The following is a 20,628-nucleotide window of genomic DNA, read 5'->3' on the forward strand; positions in this document are numbered from 1 at the left end:
GCCATATTACTTGCCCTCTATTCGATCCTCCCCATGATGACGTCTGCACCAGTGTCACGTGTGCGTCTACTGGGTTTCAAAATGGCTTTTATCAGGAATTCGTGCCTGAACACTGGACCGCAACATTGGGCTGTGCACTTGTGCCATGGCCCAAGGGTTGATTTAGGGGAGTACTTTTATCCGCTATGGGTCCCAACATGTAGTCGATTCTGCTTACCTTTTATATACGCACGTGGCATTGATAGATTCTCCGTTTTTGGTTATGCAGTTTTCTTTGGTAAGTCTTAACAATCGAACACGAACTACAGGTGGCTTATTTGGGATTTTTGAGTAAGAGTTCTGTCTCTTCTACAGACTCTCCTATGTGAGGGGATACCTGATGGAACACTGACCACTGATGTTCTAATTAGATTAAATCTTTAATAAATGGTGTAACCATTTGGAAGATATTACACTCTTGAGATGGTATGTTTGTTCTCAAGTGTCAGTTTGTATATGTGTTATGTTTGCACAGAGACTGACTTAATCTGTTTTCAACAGTTGCATTATTACAGTTGACCTCTCCAAAGACAATATTTTTCTTCTTGCCCTGAAATAGGCTGTGGCCATTTGATACGTTGGAAGCCTGTTTTGTGAGCTGAAACTTGAGTCAGCAATTGTCTTCAAACATTCTCTTCTGGTTTTTCTGAAGATCTGTTTTCTGTGCACACTTGGTTTTGAACAACTAAGCATTAGTTTGCTTTGATTTAATAGATTAAGATTGGAAACGTTAGTTTACACAATGCAACACTTGTGTGGTGTACAGGCTAACACTAAAGTGCAGTTTGAGGTGTATAAAAAGGGTCTTGATGAATATATAATTTTTATTTGGTGTTCAGTTTTAACCTTTATGCGCTGTTCTTGGTATGTGGGTTCACTTTAGGGTGCTTTGTTTCTGTTCTTTTTCTTTGGAGAAAGGGCACTTGCAAGTGTTTACTTTACGCGTTGTTTACATTTGTGAATGATTTCATTACGTGTTTGTCTTGAATATGTATTTCATTTCGTTAGATTAACATTTTAGATATGAAAGCAAATGGTGTTTTTGAAGCATTCTAACTGCAGTATGAATCCTTTTTCTGACACACAAGAATATCTATTAGACTTGTTCATGGTGATTTGTCTTTAAATAAGCGGTTTAATATGACAGAGACCCTCCTTGCTTTTGACAGTGTTTTCATGTGAGACCTTATCAGAGACAGTTTGCTGTCTGTTGGCCCCTTAGGGACACAAAGTCTACATCATTATTTACCCTAAATTCCCTGTTTCAATATCCTCTCATTCTGGCTGTGTGGGCTTCTCTTGTTTCTCTAGCCTTCTTGGGATTCAAGTGGGATATAAGATGCCGTACCCTGGAGGTGTCTCTACCGAGAACCTTACATAAAGTTCATCAGAGTCCAATCTCCTCCCATTGTTCTTCCCAGCAAGTGAATGAGAAACCAATGTACCCAATGTAGTCATGGCTACCAAATGCCTTAAAGACCAGACCAGTTTCCAGGACCAGCTACAACCAGTTTGTAAATGGTGTCAGGTAGTAAATCGAAATCAGCAGAATTGGGAGAAACCAAGGGACCAGAGAAAGTTAGACTTGGTGGTCCCATTGATTTGTTGTCCTTCAGAATATTTTAATGGATGACACCCTATAATTGTGGCCTTGGACCTTCCTCAAATCCAAATTCCCCATAATATAGAGGGCTTTATCCCTTTGCTTATAGATTCATTCTAAATCATGTAAGCGTATCTCAAACCAAATGCTAGATACGAGACAGCCCTATCTGAGCCTTCAATCGTGCAAGACACTTCTGGTAGTGTTGCTCTGTTCCAGTACTTGCTGGTCCAGACTTTCCTATACCAGGGTGAAATCCCTTGGTCTGACCAGGTCCGGGACTTGCTGTAGCCCTTGTCATCCTACCCCTTGGAGGCCCTATTTTCTCTTCCTGGCTAGAACTCCAAAAGAAGTAAGAGCACCAGACTCCCATCCTCCCGACAAACAACACCTGAGACCTGCGACTAAGGAAACAGACAGGAATTCCCGAAAAAGATCCCAGAGAAAATGGAGATGTTGATGGATTCTTCTGCTTAAATGGAGATGTTGATGGTCTCTTCTGCTTCTACTGCCATCGTTGGTCCTAGCATGCACCTTCCAGCACCAGAGGTCTGCCTCTACAGGACAGCCTTCACCACAGCTCCTGCAGTTCATCTTCACCAGCTCTTAATCTTCAGTGGCTTTACGGTTTTTCTCCTTCACTGAAGATCATCCATCGGCACCACCGGAGAGTGACCACATGGTCGGCAGAATCTACTCCAATTGCCCAGTCAATATGTGTTGAATGGCCAATGTAGATAACTGTGACAGATGCCCAACTGTGTAGTATCTTCCATTTCACTCACCTGTGGTAAAAACCATCCTGAATACAAAGTCCTATGTTTTATGTGGGCTTAATCTATAAGATTGGAATAGTACTTTCCATTGGGCATCCACATGGCATCGGGACCAGTATCCAACTCTGCTAATTAGAAGCCTGCCCACCTTCCCCCTATTTCCTAATGGAGACTAAAACAAGGTTGAGACAGTAGTCTAGCAGGTCCCCTAGCACACTTTACAATAGAAAAAAAAATGTCTAAGGCTCTATTTTCCCGTGGTGGTTGCGCTTGACATCACAGGGTCTATAACTAAGGAAATTGAAACTTTCTCAAACCTTATTACTGATCTGTTTAACTTGGAGACTCTTCCCTTCTGCTTCCAACATATGAAGTATATTTACACCCCAACTTTTGTGTAAGAACAGGAAGTGGAGGGAGTGTGTGTTCCAGGAGAACTGGCAATGAAAGGTGGCGGGACTGGGAGGGCAGCGATCTGGTGGTTGGGTAAAGACTGGACCCCGAACCAGTAGGTGGAGGAAGGGGGAAAGTCAGTCTGTGTAGAAGGCACTGGAGGAGCGAATGGTGGGAGATATAGGGTTGTAGTGGTGTCCCGTGAGCACTAGAAGATGAGCAGGCTGCTAATTTGATATATTCCACAGCAGAAAAGCTGTGGCTGGAAATAATTAAATGTATAATTTGTAACATGCAAATTACCGACCCAGTCATAAAGCGCGGGGCCAGGATTCAACCTGTTTTACTGTGCATTGTCTTGCTTCCAAGACAAGCCCGTTGACGCTGAGCTATCCTCCTGAAAAGCGTGGTTTCGGCAAACCCGGTCTCCGACAGACACCATGGATCCTATTTAAAGGCATACTCTAGTAAAAATGTTTATTTCAAAAATAGATAGGCCACATTAAAAAAAAAATACTAGCATCCTCCGTTTTAAAACTTCCTATGTAAAATTTTGAGCTATTCAAGCTCAAAACTCGAAAAAGCAAGCACAGAGGCGCCGCCATTTTGTGAAATGGAGGCCCTCCTGTGCTGGCTTTTGCGGCACTAATCAAGGAAAAGCCAGCCAGCTGTAGTAAACAAAGTCTACCGCTGGGTGGCTTTCCCTTCATTAGTGCCGGGACTCGGAGGACGCGGACCGAAGACCAGAGCAGGAAAGCTGCAGCTGAATCTCGGTAAGTGCTATTTATTTCTTTTACAAAAAATAAGCACTAGCGGCGGTTTTTTTTCCTAAGTTTTCCGGGCTAGAGGAGCCCGGAAAACTTAGAAATAAAACCGCAGCTTTAAAAACGTTGTATTTATGTTTGCGGTCGCTTTTGAAGCGACCGCAAACATAAATACAACGTTATTGTGTTGGAAAACGCTGCGGTTTTTCGTTCCAAGTTTCTCAGGCTCCTCCGGCTCGGAGGAGCCTGAGAAACTTGGAAAGAAAAACCGCAGTGTTTTCCAACACAACCGCGTGTGTTTCTGTCTGCTGTGGCCATCACTTTGGGTCTCCGGTGCTCCCTGGGGAGCACCGGAGACCCAAAGTGAAAGCCACAGCAGGCAGAAACACACGCGGTTGTGTTTACATGCCGCGTAGTGTTTCTACCTGCAGCTGATTTCCCATTTGGGGCTCTCGGGCTCCCCACGGGGAGCCCGAGAGCCCCAAATGGTAAAGCAGATTCAGGCAGACACAACACGGTTGTGTTGGAAAACGCTGCGGTTTTAAAACCGCAGCGTTTTCCAACACAATAATGTTGTATTTATGTTTGCGGTCGCTTCAAAAGCGACCGCAAACATAAATACGTTTTTAAAGCTGCAGTTTTATTTCTAAGTTTTCCGGGCTCCTCCAGCCCGGAAAACTTAGGAAAAAAAACGCAGCTAGTGCTTATTTTTTGTAAAAATAAATAAATAGCACTTACCGAGATTCAGCTGCAGCTTTCCTGCTCTGGTCTCCGGTCCGCGTCCTCCGAGTCCCGGCACTAATGAAGGGAAAGCCACCCAGCGGTAGACTTTATTTACTACAGCTGGCTGGCTTTTCCTTCATTAGTGCCGCAAAAGCCAGCACAGGAGGGCCTCCATTTCACAAAATGGCGGCGCCCTTGTGCTTGCTTTTGAGCTTAAATATCTCAAACTTTTACATAGGAAGTTTTAAAACGGAGGATGCTAGTATTTTTTTTTTAATGTGGGCTATCTATTTTTGAAATAAAAATTTTTACTAGAGTATGCCTTTAACACATACCTCTGTCAACATCCCATTATTCAAAGTATCACCCTGTATGCTAGTCTATCCTGCTGCCCTCCCTAGGGCTACCCCGCTGAACTCCTCAGAACTAGCCTTGATCATTCAAACCCTATAAGTAGGTGAGACAAAGAAGCTAAGTGGAATAGTCTTTTGTCTAGATTTGGGGTGCTTTTGTCCCTAGGGTGCAGGCAGTCGTAACACAAGGTCCCTCTAAAGCATCCTTCGGCAGATGAGCGACAAATTCAAGGCACATAAACTGTAACCTTTATCACTGGCTGCTGACAATTCGACACACTAAAATAGAGGGGATTCATTATCGGGCCCATGTTCTGAGGCTAACCAATTCGATGGATTAGGGAACTAAATGCTCTGTCCTGAATAGTCTCCTTCCCAGTACGTGGGCTATGCCTCACTCTTATTTTGATCATTCCAGTTGGAAGGGAAGGAAATAAAGCCAGACTCGCAGGAAGAAACCTAGAGGTTAAGATGGAAAGAAATGAAGGCTAGAAAAGATGGGGACAAAATGCAAAGAAATAAAAAAGAGAAAGATGAAACGATGATTAAGGGTAGAAAAGTAAGGACAGAAAGGTGTAAAGCACTGAGAAAGCGAAATTAAAAAAAGGGAATGAATAGAAAGCAAAAATAATGAAAGGGGCAGAAGACTAGAAAGAAATAGCAATGGAAAACAATCCTTTATACAACAGTTTTGCGTTATATTAATGTTAGGTGTCTGGACAACAGAAGGTAGCTAGAACAGTGTGTTTACTTTCAGACCGGATGTAACCTGAAAAAATGTTTGCTCCAAGGTCATGTACTGCTTAATTGTAGGTGACGTTGACGTCTGTCCTGTGACACCCGCTAAACAAATATGCATACTTTGCAGCAGGTATTCTCGTTCAGCCGATGGTGTATTTGTAAACAAAACCAACTTCTTGGAACGTTTTATAAATCTTTTGCTATGCCATGATGTGGTGCTGTTGGTTACTTTAATGCTATTTTGTTGTCAAAATATGCATGCATGTGCCCCTTTTGGGTTCTGTAACTCTTTTCAAACACCTGCATGACAAAACCATGTTTTACATTGTCTTAATTTTATAATAATTTTCCCACAGACAATTCAAATATTTTCAAACAATATATGCATTTTGTTATTAATGATCCTCCTCTGTGTAGATGAACACTTCATTGGTTTGACTGTGCATGGCCATACAAGCTCCCGTTAATGCTATTTTGACTTTACTCTCAACTATGGAATGCTCCTTGATTGACAGTACTTGACTTTGTCAAAATGTTAGCAGGGTGTCATCAAGCTGGTGTTTAGTTTTATAGAGCTCCTATGTGATTAGTCTTTTATACTAAGCATATCACTATGATAGTGGTCTTAAAGTGCTGAGCCTCATCCATTGTCACCGATGGCACAAAAATCTCTCCTAGTCGCAGATGCGGTTCAATGATTTGTATTAAGCTTTGAGTGCTAGGGGTCGTCCCTCTCGTTCATTTCACCCTTCTAGGGTTGTCCAACTCCAGGCCTCGGGGGCCAGAATCCTGACGGGCTTTCAGGATATACCACATTAATATTCATGAGTAAAAATGTACATACATTTAGAATCGTTGTATGCAAATGTATCTCATCAATGTTAATGAGGGATATCCTGAAAACCCAGCATTGTATCTGGCCCTCGAGGCCTGGAGTTGGGCAACCAACTAAGATTATTTCTCCCTCAGTATGCTAAATTCTATGAGCTCTGCTGACAACTTGAAGGTGCTTTGCCTCATCTCTCTGCTCACTCAGGCACTGCTTAGCTTTCCCTACTCTAGCCACATGTTAGTGGTCGAATAGGGGTATTGAGGAACAGTACCTAACAAATACCCGGTTGGATTCAGATCCCTTTCTAGCATGCTCACTCCCGCCTCTCCCTACCTACTCTGTCCTCTTCTCATGTCCTCCTCACTATAGTCTCCTGTCCATTCGATGTTCACTTCTCTTAGCTCCCGACTCCACCCTTTGATACTACTCCTTCCACGCTTACACCCTACTCTACCTTCTACTACCTCCTCCATACTATGCCCTCCTCCTCCCACTACGCCCATCTCCAAACCACTATTCCTCCCTTCTACCCCTAATTCTCTCTAATACTACTGCACCCTCCTTTCACCAATCCCTTCTGCTTCACAACCACCCCATACACCATTATTTCTACACTCTTGCCAAACTAGCTCAGACATTCAAACTGCAGTACCACTTCTGCTCTCTAGCCAATACCACCCCTGTCCCACAATCCGCATCAACAGTCTAGCATCCCTTGCTCCCTCCTGCTGGTCTCTTGGTCATCCTCCAAATCTGACCCCCAACGTGGTGACCCACACTTCCCACTTCCTGCAGCTTCCTTTAGTCCTCCCACTCCTTGGATTGGGCCTTTGCCCCCAAGCCATTCCTGCCCCATCTTCCTCTCTCAATACATGACAGAACCAGGAAATGCACTAAGCGTGGCTAAGCTCCACCCACTTTCTCCATTTGGAGGCACTGCAGAACTACCATGGCGGTCCGGGAGGGCAAGTATCCAAGTTTGGTATTTGGGGCTTTAGTTCTCGGCCCCCATTAGTAAATACAGTGGAGGGGAGGGTTAAAAAATCAACTTGACTGTTCATGATGGCCTAGGGTTTCATGCGGGAGCTCACTGGGCTTTCCCTGGCTGCTCTGTGCAGTGTCAGAATTGCTAGTGTAACCTTGCCTGTTCTCAGTGTCCGGCGCTGCGGTATGAAACAGATGGGTTGCTGGGCTTTTCCGTCTCTGCGTCACCTGGCTGCTGATTAATGGTGGTAGGGTGTCCTGTTTCGTTGGACTGTAGTGAGGTGCTGGATCCGCTCTCACTAAGGGGATCTCCGCTGGTGTGCCGGTCTAATCTCGGTTTCTACAACAAATAATTGTCAAGCATGTGGTAATAGAGGCATGGCTTAAGATAAATAGGGGGGTGGACAGGGACTGTGGTTCTCAACAGATTTTTCCCAAAGGGTGTGAGCTCATTCTGGATTTCTCCCTGCCCCTCCCCCTACTTGTGAATAGGGGTTCTTGACCTCTTTGATGAGTCAATGGACTTGCTCTTGTCACAGAATGCTGAGGTGATTTGTGATCCTGTCCTAGGTTGCAACCAAACTGTAGTCTACAAGGTGAAAGAAAGCCGAGCACAGTAGGGTGGGACAACAGACTTAATTCACAACATGTAGGGAAATGAAAACGCAAGTGTTGAGTGATGGTGATCATTGAAATGGATGTACAGTTTTCAGTGTTTTGCCCAGAAGATACATTCATTAAAAAGAGTATTGAGCACTTCCCTTATTGGCCAGCAATGCTTTCATGGAGGCGATTACTAGAGTAGTGGTGATATTACATCAGTTATGTTGTGGATGTAGGATAGTGCTTGAGTTCCTATGAATTGTGGTAGTTACTAACCAGATAACCATTTTAGATTCCCTCCTGCTGATTTTTGTAGTGGGGTCTGGAAACGCTGAGGCTGCTGACTGAGCCAGGTATTGGCTGTTTGCGGAATTAATGCAGGAACAAAAAAGGCAAGTTTAACCAAAGGATCTCCCTCATCCTGAGCCATGCTAGATTGGACTCTGGTGTAGAAGAGAAAACAAGTGTCATACTTGTATGAGTGAATTGCTGAATAAGCTACTGGTATGCAGAATGAGAAAATAAAATTGAAGGTAAGGTAGTAAAATAGGGCATGACTGGCTAGTTGTGTCAACAGGTACATTCATATTAAGGACAGAGCTCTAGGAGGGAAACTGTTCATTAGAAGGCCTGTTGATGGAGGCTGTCTGGCACCTAAGCATGGGCTTTGAGTCGTTCCTACACTGCCTAGCTGTATGCCAGTAATGCTCAGAGGAGCATTAGACCATGCATTCTTCCAAATACTACATAAGCCCTGAACGGCCACAAACAGCCCGGATCAACTGGCAGAATAGCTGTGAGGCGCTCCAGGTATTCTTAAGTTAAGGGTGGCTTTTGATCTGTGGCTCCACTGGGAGGAAGGTATTGGACCAGCTAGCTTCATTGAAGTTCTGGAGGCCTGCCAGAAAGTTCATGCAGATGGAAATGGTTTGGGAGGTTGGATTTCCTTTGGCCTGAGGCGGGGCTTTTCTGGCATTTACTTTGCTTAATTCAATCTGGTCTACCATTCCCAACCTGCCCTGTTAATAGGGGGCAGCAGGAGAATCTAGGGTGTACTGTAGTCTGTTTACATTTGCAGATGTACATTAGGGATTTGTGGCTGGTTGCCACTAAGGTGTATTATTGAATTCTTCTGCAGTGTGGAGTGCTACATATTTCCTTCCTGCAGCTTCACAGCCTTTAGCAACCTTGGCCAAAGTGGCATGAGATTGCAAATATGACATAAATCACTACATATTGTAGCATGATTTAGCACAACATGGTCTATAAATTGTAGGGTGGGGAATAGGTAAATGTGTATTTTGACAATTCACATGGTGTTGTCACTTCTCCCCAGGAGGGAGCCCATATCCTTGAGGCTAAGGAGGTGCGGCTGCTACCCAATAGTCCTCCTTGGGGTGGTTGAATGTGTGAGGACCTCATGTGTAGGGACTATATTCCCCCCTCACCTTCCTCTGGGGGTAAGGATGATCACCTGGGGTACAGCCCATTGAATGTTGTAACTACCTTTTCCTTAGCCCTGCTAATGTCCAGAGCCACTACATTGAAACCAAACCTTTGTATTATTGTAACATGGGGCCTAAAGCCAAAAGTACTAGGAAGAACACAGGAGACATACAAATTGTTGACTGTGATAACACTGGTATAAGATGGCCCTACCGAGGCATGAGGATTAAGTCAGTAACAAAGAAAAAGGACGTGCACAATCCGCAATGGAGGAACTGGATACAATGTATAAAATGGAACAAGGGATTATTAGCTAAGTAAAGCCTGGCTGAGGCGCCTAACACAGCCGCAACGAGAAACAGTGGTGGCAGGTACAGCGGTATCCTGTCCTTTGGGGAAAAACAGCAGGCTGAGCTGGGGGAAAGCAGAGAGCGGCAAGAGGATGTCAAACAAGTTCTCTGCCCACCGAGTAGAGACAGACCGAATCCCAAAGCCAGGAAGACGCTGCAAAGCCACTAATGCAAAGTAGAGGAGCCCAGAGAGCCGGAGAAGTGTGCCCCGATCCCAGGAAGTCCTGGCAATGTACCAGGGCCCCGTAAGAGGAGGTCCACGAGAAGGGGGTGACAGAGGCTACAGTGACATTTCCCTGTCCCAGTATTAGCAAGGACGTTAATGGACGTAACTAGAGCAGCGTCTGGGACCCCAACAGTGACAAACCTAGCATCAGAGGAAATCTTCCTCGGCACCGTGGTAACAAGGAAACCACTGGCTTCCATAGAATGGTCTGGGGCCCCAACAGTGAAAAGGAGAGCATCAGAAGAAACCCTGCTCAGTGCCGTGTTGGACAGGAAACCACTGGCCCCCAGAGAAGGTTTTGGGGCCTGAACAGTGAGAGAACTATGCCAAGCAATACCAATGGAAGGGTGTAATTCTCCCCCTGGCCGTATTGTGAACTGAATCAAGCAACCCCAGGAGAAGGGAGTCATTGCCCACTCCCCCGGTACACGCCCAGAGCTTGTGTTAAAGACGCCAGTGGAAGGGAGGAAGGGAGTCTTTGTTCCCCCAGTCCACCCCCTCCCCCTGGCCTTGTGGTGAACTGTATCAAATAATACCAGGAGAAGGGAAGTATTCTCTTGGTCCTGGGCTGAGAGTTGTTCTAGAGACACCAGGGGAAAGGGTGTCATTTCGCCCCCCCCCCCAGGTTTTATTCAAAACTTTAAATCTGTACCAAGAGAAGGGAGTCCTTTTCCTGGTTGTGAAAGTGCATAAAGACTGGGCAAAACCCATAAACCAGAGGAAGGGAGTCATTTCCCCTGGCATTTCTGTTGTAAGAGAACATTCTTTGGACACTGTTCAAGAAGCAGGAGAAGGGAGCCATTCTCCTACAGAAAGAACATCCTGTTAGTTTATTCTTTAGTTCTAGTGTACGGGTTAGAGTAGGACTTGACCTAGGATGGTGGAGCTTTGATTTAACTGACATTATGTAAATTTCTTTAGTTTTAGTTAGAGGCAGGGAAAGACCTCTTAGAGACTGGGACAGAAAGCTTTATTTCGAGAAATAAGTTTAGAACCAAAACGATGCCACTTTTGTGTCGGCCTTCTTCGACACCCTTACAATATAAAGATAAAACGAAAAATGAGCAAATGTCTCTTAAAAGCAATAAATGGCCTTTGGTGACAAACATATGCTGAGAATGAAGTGGTACTTGTTCTGAATTAATTCTTTTTAAGCAACTTTGTGCTGGTTAATGAATACGGTTACTAATGATGGTTCATGCTTCCACCTCAGTTTTCATGATAGTATGCGATTTTCATATGCTGGCTTTTTTGATATGCAAAGGAATAATTTTGCAAATTATTAAACCCATGGCTTTGAATAGTTTTTGTTTACTGAGGAAAACTACAACAGTAACATTGGTGCAAGTTCTTTTCAACATAAAATAAGCCACATTTTAAACAAATGCTCTTTTATTCTACAGATGCGACAGTACAGATAAACTGAAGGCTTTGCTACCAAGATTAGAACAGGAACTTAAGGATGCATTGAAGTTCAAAGATTTCTATCAATTCACTTTTAATTTTGCTAAAAATCCTGGACAGAAAGGTTTAGGTGAGTACAGAGTCCAATCAAACCAATCAATTAATGGCATTGAAAGGGGAATGTTTCTGGAAGTGTGCTGCTGCATGAAACACTTGAAAATCGATAGGCTATTTCTGAGCTTTTTGTTCCATCACCCACCATATGGGAAATGTGTTCTGGCTAAATGAATGGATGTTTATCCTTTGGTTGGTTGTTAACGACTGAGTAGCTGGTAGGACCACTGAGAGAATACTTAATAAAGGTGGCAGGACATTTTTACGTTGATCTCTTAAGGTTGATGGTTTCTATTTTTGTATGAATAGATGAGGCCTCCCAAGCTGCATTAGTTTGTGTTTTGAACAAAGTTGACCCTTTTTATTTTTGGCTATTGGGTGTCGCTTGCAACAACGATAAACCGGAACTATTGCATTAGAGTACAAACAGGGAGAAAGGACAAATGAAGATGAACACAAAGTTTATAGGTGGTGTTTAGTTATTTGCCCACCCATTGACTGGCCCTGCTAATTCCTATTGCCATTCGCACCCAATTCCTTCCCCTCCCTGCCCAAAACCCCTCCTCATGGGAACACTGAGCTCACTTTAATGAAGCCTTGCCATCAAACGCTGTGCTTAAAGTGCCTGCAAGTGTTTTTTCAAAGCAGCTTTCTTAGAGTTAATGACTTAATTGGCGTTGTAAACCACCTATTGGCATACTAAAATGCCTTAACCAGGTCTGCCTTCAGCCACAAGATTTATAAGCACTCTGGGTGTCCGTCATTGAAGTCCTGTTCAAAACAAGCATTGGCAAAGCCAACAGTTTTGTCTTGTGTATAAGTTCTAGGCATTTGCCAGGCACTGCTATTAGATGCCCAGGTACTCTTCCCATTTTGCACCTTCTAGCATCAATGGCTAGCTAATACCAATATGGCTGTTTCTGGCAAGTGCCTTTCCCATGTCTACACAAAAGCCCAAAATGTTGACATTGCCAATGCGTGTTTAATATTATAGTAACTGCAGTTAGCAGTTCGCATTGAACGCTATAGCTGTGCATCATTTCACTTAGAAAAGCAAATACTATTGACGGGCATGGTTCTAAACTGATTATCTGCAGTGACCCATTCAATCTCTGCTTTTACACTGCAGCGTCACATCATTCATCCTTCTGTACTTCAATGTAGGGCACAAAACTGGGCATCTTTCCTCAATGGAATGACAAAGGATGGGGAATGTTCTTGTATGCTGAGCCGTAGACAAGTGTACATTCCAATCTTAAGGAACAGAGTTGGGGGCAGACGGAATAGAATGTCAGAGTGAAGGGAATTGTTGAGGAAAAGTGTTTTACTCCAAAAGCCTAGAATTACATTATTCCAGGTGAATTCACGATTTAGAAAATGGATCGAAAAACCAAAGCACATGCTAATTTATTAACTTGGGAACTTTAGAACGTGATGTCGTAAGGGGTAGCAGGGTTTTAAGAATTTACTCAGGGATGATGGAGTCTCATAACGATCACTTTCAAGCATACTTGAATCATTGTTGTGCAATGTGAGACTTCAAAAGCATTACAAAAATCCATGTTTTCATTTGATTTTTAGATTTGTACTGCGCATATCATACGGAACTGGGCGGAAACTGCATCTGGGTTTAGATTTTCAGATCAAGATAACAAGCTGAAGAATACAGTAATAGGCCATTATTGAAAGAGGAACGTTTTTAACCTCTTCCTAAACTGTGGAAGGGAATCAATTTTGCAAAGGTCTGCTGGCAACCCATTCCATTTTCGTGGATCCATGATGAAAAAACATCGGTCACCCTGATAAGTCTTGATTGAGGAACCGCCAGAAAAGTTTGACCCATGGACAGAAGAGCGCGGTTTGGGTGGTAAACCATTTTTGAAGAAGGGTATCGAGGGGCCTGGTCATCGAGACACAAAGACCAAACAAAGGGTTTTTAAAAAGGACTCTCTGCTTCACTGCTTTAAAACAGATGGATGGATGAGCCCCTAGGCAGAGATTTAAAAAAAGCCTTTTACGTTTTGGCACTGTTTTTGGACTAAAGACACCTGATTTGTTGTATAATGGGGTGGACATGACCTCTGTAGTGCCTGAGCCTGAGTTGATGGGCCCTAGAAAGAGTGGGGATGGTCTATGGTTAACATCTTGGTTGTACAAATGGGGCCTGCGATAAAATAATGGTCGTACCAAAGGTGATAGACAAGTAAAATTGACCTTCAGAGGCTCTCGCGGGGGGAAATGGCACAATTGATTATTGCTGTTACCCAATTCTTTGAACAGTATTCAGTATTTCTGTATACTAGAGGATGTGCTAAGTGATCATCATCCATTGGTATTATAATTTGTGAATACCATGGTGGAAGGGAATATGGCCATTCCACATCTTGGTATAAATGTCCTGGAAGATACCAAATTCATGTTAACGTGGCGACCCAAGAATAAAGATACGCTTTTACAGTAGATCTATAATAATACTATACCTATACTTGTTGGTATAATGAAGGCATTAGTTGATCCTCATGTAGTCATTAACATCTTAGATGACTTTGATCTCTTATGTAGCAGGATGACCATGGAATGTCAGAAGGCGGTAATAAAGATTGCACCTGGGAAACGGGTCTGTTGGTTTGAGTGTAAAAGGGGAACAAAATCCCTGATTGAGTTACTAAAAGAAAAGCTATAAATAGAAACCTCAAACATATAGCTAGAGCCAACTATAAACAGGTAGTTGATAAGCGAAAGAAAGATCTATATAGAGCAGCATTGGAAGATTTGGTGGTGGCCCCTAAAACCAACAACGCTAAGAAGTTCTGGAACTTAGTATCTCTGGGCCCCAAATATAAAAGATTGTGCGATAGGCTAGAAATTGGATCTCTCATTTTGAAACTCTATGTAACCCTTCTGAGGTTAGACCTGGTGTTGTGAACTTTGACCTTCCTGATGCACAAGAGACCTTTGAAATGATCCAACCTTGAGCAGAAATGCAATTGGTGTAATTTTCTCTAATAAAAGTAGTAATGCAATCAGACATCAGAAGCTTGGTCGTTCCCGGGCCCAGATAGTATTTCAGTAGACCGATTTACAGAAAATGTAGATTTATGGACACTGATATTGACGGCTTGTTTTAAGACTTGTAAGAATGCGCGGTTTCCGGTGTCCTGGAAAAAAGCAATTATCCACCCAATCTATAAAAACTTTCAAGAGATATCCCGGGCCTCTTATGGACTAATATCGCTTGTTGATTCCTTGTTCAAAATATTTGGAAGAGTGCTGCTAGGTAAAATTGAACTCTAGATTGATTCTAATAGTATTCTTGTGGATATACAGCTGGGGTTCCGCCCAGGCTTGAGTACCAGTGAACACATTTTTAAATCTTTACTTAATTTTGGCCAACTCAATTTACTTAAGGTGTGAACCAATATATCTTGCTTTTATGGACCTTAGCACAGCCTTTGACAGGGTTAACAGAAGGAAGCTTCGGACTGTGCTCTGGTCGGCTGGCTGGGCTAGTAAATTTGCTAGCGTCTCTGCACACAAATACCCAAGCCTGTGTGAGGAGTGCAATGACCAGCGGTTCCACAACCTATTTTCGAGTCAAGGCTGGTATATGCCTGGGATGTGTAATGGCCTCTGTTTTGTTCTCTTTGTACATTAATTTGTTACATGATGCATTGATGCAGGCCACCCCCGATGTAACGAGCTTTGATGCAAACTTGTACCCTGTTTTAACGTACATCGATGGCACTTTCCCGATTGCTTGTACGCCACGGGCTCTGCAGGACCTTATCAGAGCATATACAGATTTCATGACATCACTAGATCTGAAGGTTAATGCCGATAAGTTGGCGGTAATGACTTGTGATGTCTTGAGAAAACGTCTCAAGATGGACTTTTGATTACCTGGGGATACGTCTTACCCCAAATTTTAAACCAGGGGCACATAAGGAATCTGATTTAAACAAGCACGTGGGCAGGTGGGGGCAGAGGGTATGGAGATGTCAGTGTCTAGCCCCAAGCTATCAGACCCAATAAAGATGGTCTTTACCAGCAAAGCAAATGCTGTGGCCAAATATGGAGCTGCATTATGGACATATGGTAATATGCAGGATATTCAAGTTGATGAGAATTCTTTCTTAAAATCAATTCTCGAACTTGCACAATCTGACCCAAACTATGGTGTTCATACTGAATTAGTTACGCCGTTTCTGGTTGATGAAATGGTGGTGGAATCGGCCCTGCATTGGCTCAGATTATGGGCCAATCCTAAAGCAGGTGTAACACATTCCCGTATCAAGCATTTGTTAAGGGAAGTGCGTAAGAAGTGCCCTGCCTGTTTGGCTGTCCATGCTGCTCCTCACTCCCCAAACGTGCCCTGTGTTTGCTATGGTCCGCTCTGTATGCGCAAGAAGAAGCTGTGTTCTTTAACACGAATCCAGGCAAAACGCAGTGTTTGGAAAGGAGAAAAAATAAAGTAACTTTTCTTCAGACATTGTGCATTGTGCAGTAGCAGTCCCTGCGCCTGTACTAATACGGTCCTTTCTTTGTTTCCAGTCTCCTCTGACCCGAACCCTGCCTACCTGCTCCCAGCAGCCACTATAACAGCCTAGGGCTTGCGCACGGGTGCGTGCGCACAGGAAGTGTGTAGGAAGTGCCCTGGCTATTTGGCTGTTAGGCGACGGGCACGGGATTGGCGGAAACATATGCAAAGTAAAGTGCTTTAAACGTAAGCTTTGATGCAAGTAAATTCTTTCATCATAACGGATTCAAGGAAATATTGATCAAACTGTAATTAGATCTTCTGTGTATCCGGACGGGTACGCAAGTCCCCTTAAACATGTTTTTGTTTTGTTTATCTGGCTCTCTTGTCACAACAGCCACGCTGGGCTAAAGACCCAAGTATTTAGAATTGTGATATACTGTTTTGGTGTGGAGTAGAGTGATTACATATTTTTTGATGTCGGATTGAAGTGGGTAGACCTGATAGTTTGTCCATTGATAAGAAGGCATATTAGCGTTCGAATACTCAGCAAAATCAATAGCAAGTCGCACACGTGGTAATAGTGAATGGTGGGCAGCTTGCGCAGTGGCAAAAGCCTGATAGCTGCTAATCAGCATATAGGGCTAAATATAACGGCCCCTATGCAATTGCATGATTCTAGTGCAGAGTATGTTGGATCTACTCTGCACATATCTGTGCATGGTGAATGTGCATCGCATGCTGACTGTCCCATGTAGCCAACAATCACTGGCAATTGAACCTAATGATGTGGGGCCTTTATACATCCCAGTTTTAAAACTGGCAACAAAACCATTACAGTTACCCTATGATAAAAATCAATCTTCTGATCCAACCATTGCTTTTGATGTTCTGCCCGATGGGGAAATTATGCATCAAGCCCACATAAGAGAGATGGAACTGTTTGATGGTATGAATGATGTCTCTATCTTGGCCCCGACATTAATTAATGAATGGGAGAAACGCTGTCGAATCTCACTTGCACCCTTCTCTCAGTGGTCTTTTTGCCTACTGAGGTGGAGAGAATTTCCTTATACAATCCGCAAGGGGTCACGTTCACTGAGCTGGGCTTGGGTCATGACAGAAATCTTGAGAAAAGGCAAACGCGGCCATCAGCAAGCTCTCCAACAAGCTCGACTTCGGGTATAGGGCCCGGGGGTGTAAATCCAGTAAAAAGCCGAGACTCTGATTATTCCGATTTCAAGATAAGTGAGCTTAATGCTAAAGGCACGTGTAATAAAACAGTTGAGTTGTCAATTGAAAATCTGCTCCCGCCAACGCTGGGCTATGAGACAAGTATGACATTTCCTGTAGTTGCCTCACTGTTGAACCTACTAGATAAAGGACACATATTGACCCATGACATTTGCAGGCCTATTCATGGAATCAATGTGCGCTGAAAATTTCTACGAAAGTGCGAAAATCGCAGCGAAACCCGCGCACAGCGATTCATGGAAGTCTGTGCGCGTGTAAATCCATGGATGTGTGCTAAAATCCTGCGTGGCGCACATGTCTTCAAACAGCGTGTGCTACGCGCTCAGCGGAAGCGCACATAGCGCAGCGCACACAACAAAAGTAGGTGTAACACGGGGTGTAACAGGCGGAATGGGGAACGACGTGTGAAAATGTGGGCGTGTCAGAGGAAGTACAGGAGGCAAATGCGCCGAACGCCCACACGTGCGCCTACAACACGTATTCATGGAATCGAACGGGGCTAACGCGTGCGCCAAAAAAGACTCGCTAATCCGGAAACACGTACGCCAGCAGGAAGCAGGCGTACGTGGACCCGCGCAGCATAAAAGTGCACGCAAACAACAAACAAGCCCAGACGCTAAAATGAATATACCATTCCTTGCAGCAGTGGTCGTGGGATACCGCAGGAGGAGGAGGAGGAGGAGGAGAAGGAGGAGGAGGAGGATAGTCGGGGCCAGAATATTTACACCCAGAACCAGCCTTTTTGGGATGCCTGATGACCAGGTGTATGGGAGGTACAGGTTTCCACCTCACATAATACTCGACCTGGTGAGTGAGTGGGAGGATAACCTCACATCCCCCACCCTGTACTCCCAAGCACTGAGCTCCTTGGAAAAGGTGCTCAATGTACTGCACTTCTTGGCCACTGGTTCATTTCAGCGGACAAGTGCCATAGTGAGGGGGGGGGGCACAGGCCACGCAGTCACGCTGCCTGCACCAGGTGTTGGCCATCATGACTGCACTCCCATCAGTCCGCAGGCACATATACCTGCCCAGAACACCTGCAGAAAGGCAGGCTGTCGTCCAGGATTTTTACGCGGTGGCACACTTCCCCAAAGTGCTAGGTGCCATTGAATGCACCCATGTGGCTCTACGTCCTCCCAGGGCAACTGAGCACATCTACAGAAACCGCAAGCACTGGCATTCCATCAAGGTGCAGGTATTATGTGATGCCAAGGGAATCATCACCTCAGTATATGCCAACTATCCAGGGTCCACCCATGACCGTGCCATTTACAGAATGTCAACCCTAAACCGGGACCTAGAAGCTGGGCGGCATGGCGATACATGGCTGCTTGGTGAGTATAAATGCCCCTGCACATGCATGCATGTCAGATACTGAGTAATGTCACAACCCCACTAATGATACCCATCATCACCTCCCCAGGGGACAGTGCCTACCCACTGAGCACCCACATGACGCCAATTTGGAACCCCATCACACCACCCGAGGTAAGATACAACACAGCCCATATTGCAACCCGGGGCATAGTGGAGCGCACATTCGGAGTGCTCAAGGCTCGCTTTCGCTCCCTTGACCGCTCTGGTGGGCAGCTGCTATACGCGCCCCCAGTAGTGTGCAGGATCATAGTGGCAGCATGTTTTCCTGCACAATGTTGCAACACGCCGGGGCCTGCGGGTGGACATGGTGGTGCCCCCACATCCCCAACCACAAGCATGGCCGCTGCGCATGGAAGAGGAAAGGGCACGTGGTGAGGCAGCCCGTACGCAGCTGGTGGCTAATTACTTCACCTAAAATCGCACCCCTGTGGAGTGCACACAGCCCTGGCACATACCAGCTGACAATCGATGATGATGACATAAGGGACAGTCAACTGTCACAACCATACCAGCCTGAGATTGGTCACCTGGAAGTGTTACATAGTGTGCATCCCTACCTACCCAAAGACAACCAATGCTGTGTCACAAAAAGACACACATTTATGCTGCATGAATGACTACCCCCTCGCAAAATACAACATGAAAATAGCGCCATGTCACCCAAAACACCATGGCATGTCCTGCAATATGAAAGCAAACAAAGGAATGCACAACACATGACACAAGTGTCACAAAGTGCACTATCCCAAATGGAAACAGGCCACAGACAATATGCTCCCAGTAATCCATAACAAACCGCACACATGACTAAATACTTAACAGCAACACAATACAGCAACAAAGCATGAAACATTGCCAAAATATGACAGAACAAACTCACAGTAATGTAAGTCATACAACCTCAATAAGCCAGCACATCGACCCCTTCCAACACCAGAGTGTTGCTGTCAGGCAAATGTGTCGGTGTACTGCATACAACATGAACTGCACCTGCAAAGGAGACGGCCTTGTGAAGACATGAAGAAGGTACCTGCAAATAAGGAGGAAGACATGGATGCACAAGCACATATCAATACACCATGCAGTGTTCAATACAAAAACAAACCCCACTAGGGATGTCCACATAGTTATGACTATAGACTGCCCACAGAGCTCATGGGAGCCCAATGTCACAGTGTAAGTCATTGTCACTTGGTCACATCCTTTACGAGCCCATGGAAACGGGAAGCAGGAGGGGTGTGTGTGTCGGGAACCCAAGCATCTAACCCAAACACAGGACAAGCCTGCATGTGCCCAGCAGGAATACACAGTGGATGCCCACGGGAGCCACACAAGGCAACACACTGTAAAAAAAAAAAAAGGCAATGTGGGGGAGAGGCCACCCAGGAGGTCTGAGGACAGGGTGCACACCAACACCCACCTGTGTTGATGTTGCGGAAAAAAAAAACACCTCCATGGGCTCATGGCCTGCACGGCTACGCTACTGTGGGAGAAGTGCTGCTGTCGCTCTCATCACCCTCTGCTGCTGCATCAGGAGGGGTGGTGCTATGGGAGGCAGCCCACGCAAAGCCCTGGTATGGTCCTCCATGGCAGCAAGCATGCGAGTGTGGAAGGTCTCGTTCTAAAGGGTGATAGTACGGAGATCCCCATGCAGCACCTGACTGGTTGCCTGCATTTCTGCACCTATGGCCTCCCGTGATGCCCGGATCTCCTTCCAAGTTGCCTGCAGCTCAGCTGAGATCGAACGTGTGAGCCGCTCCAGCTGCTGTTCTGTCCTCAAATTTGTGGAAGCCTCAAGTTCAACAAGAGTCTCCCTGAGATTATGGAGTTCTACCCTCGGCGGTTCCCTGTGGCCCTGTGACTCTATAGAAATGGCTTCCCGCAGAGTCTCCAGTGCAGCCCATCGGTCCCTGTTGGACGCCAACATGTCTTCCCTGTGTGATTGGCAAATGGAGTCTGTTGCCTGCTGTTGTTGCTCCATCTGCCTTTCAGGGGGGATAATGGAAGTGGCCACCCTCTCCATTGCCTGAGCCATCATTTCAACTGATGCTGCCTGTTGGGTTGCCATACCGTACATGGAGTTCTCCCATACAGTATTGCCTGGTGGCGTACGGCCACCGCGTCGGCAGGCACCACACCTGTTTGGGGCAAGGCGATCTGCATCTT

At 45.1% G+C, this 20,628-nt stretch overlaps 1 protein-coding gene across 9 annotated transcripts in view; it reads left to right on the forward strand.

The window, feature by feature from the left end:
- Positions 1 to 20,628, forward strand: part of DCUN1D2 (defective in cullin neddylation 1 domain containing 2) — a 325,754-nt gene that overhangs the window by 218,690 nt on the left and 86,436 nt on the right. For all 9 annotated transcript variants that reach the window (XM_069637140.1, XM_069637141.1, XM_069637144.1 and 6 more), the window contains one exon: positions 11,237 to 11,367. In XM_069637140.1, the coding sequence (XP_069493241.1) occupies positions 11,237 to 11,367 (131 nt within the window). The remainder of the gene's footprint in view (positions 1 to 11,236; positions 11,368 to 20,628) is intronic.

The sequence above is a fragment of the Ambystoma mexicanum genome, chromosome 7p, assembly GCF_040938575.1.
Source record: "Ambystoma mexicanum isolate Mex_15411 chromosome 7p, UKY_AmexF1_1, whole genome shotgun sequence".
Taxonomy (NCBI): domain Eukaryota; kingdom Metazoa; phylum Chordata; class Amphibia; order Caudata; family Ambystomatidae; genus Ambystoma; species Ambystoma mexicanum.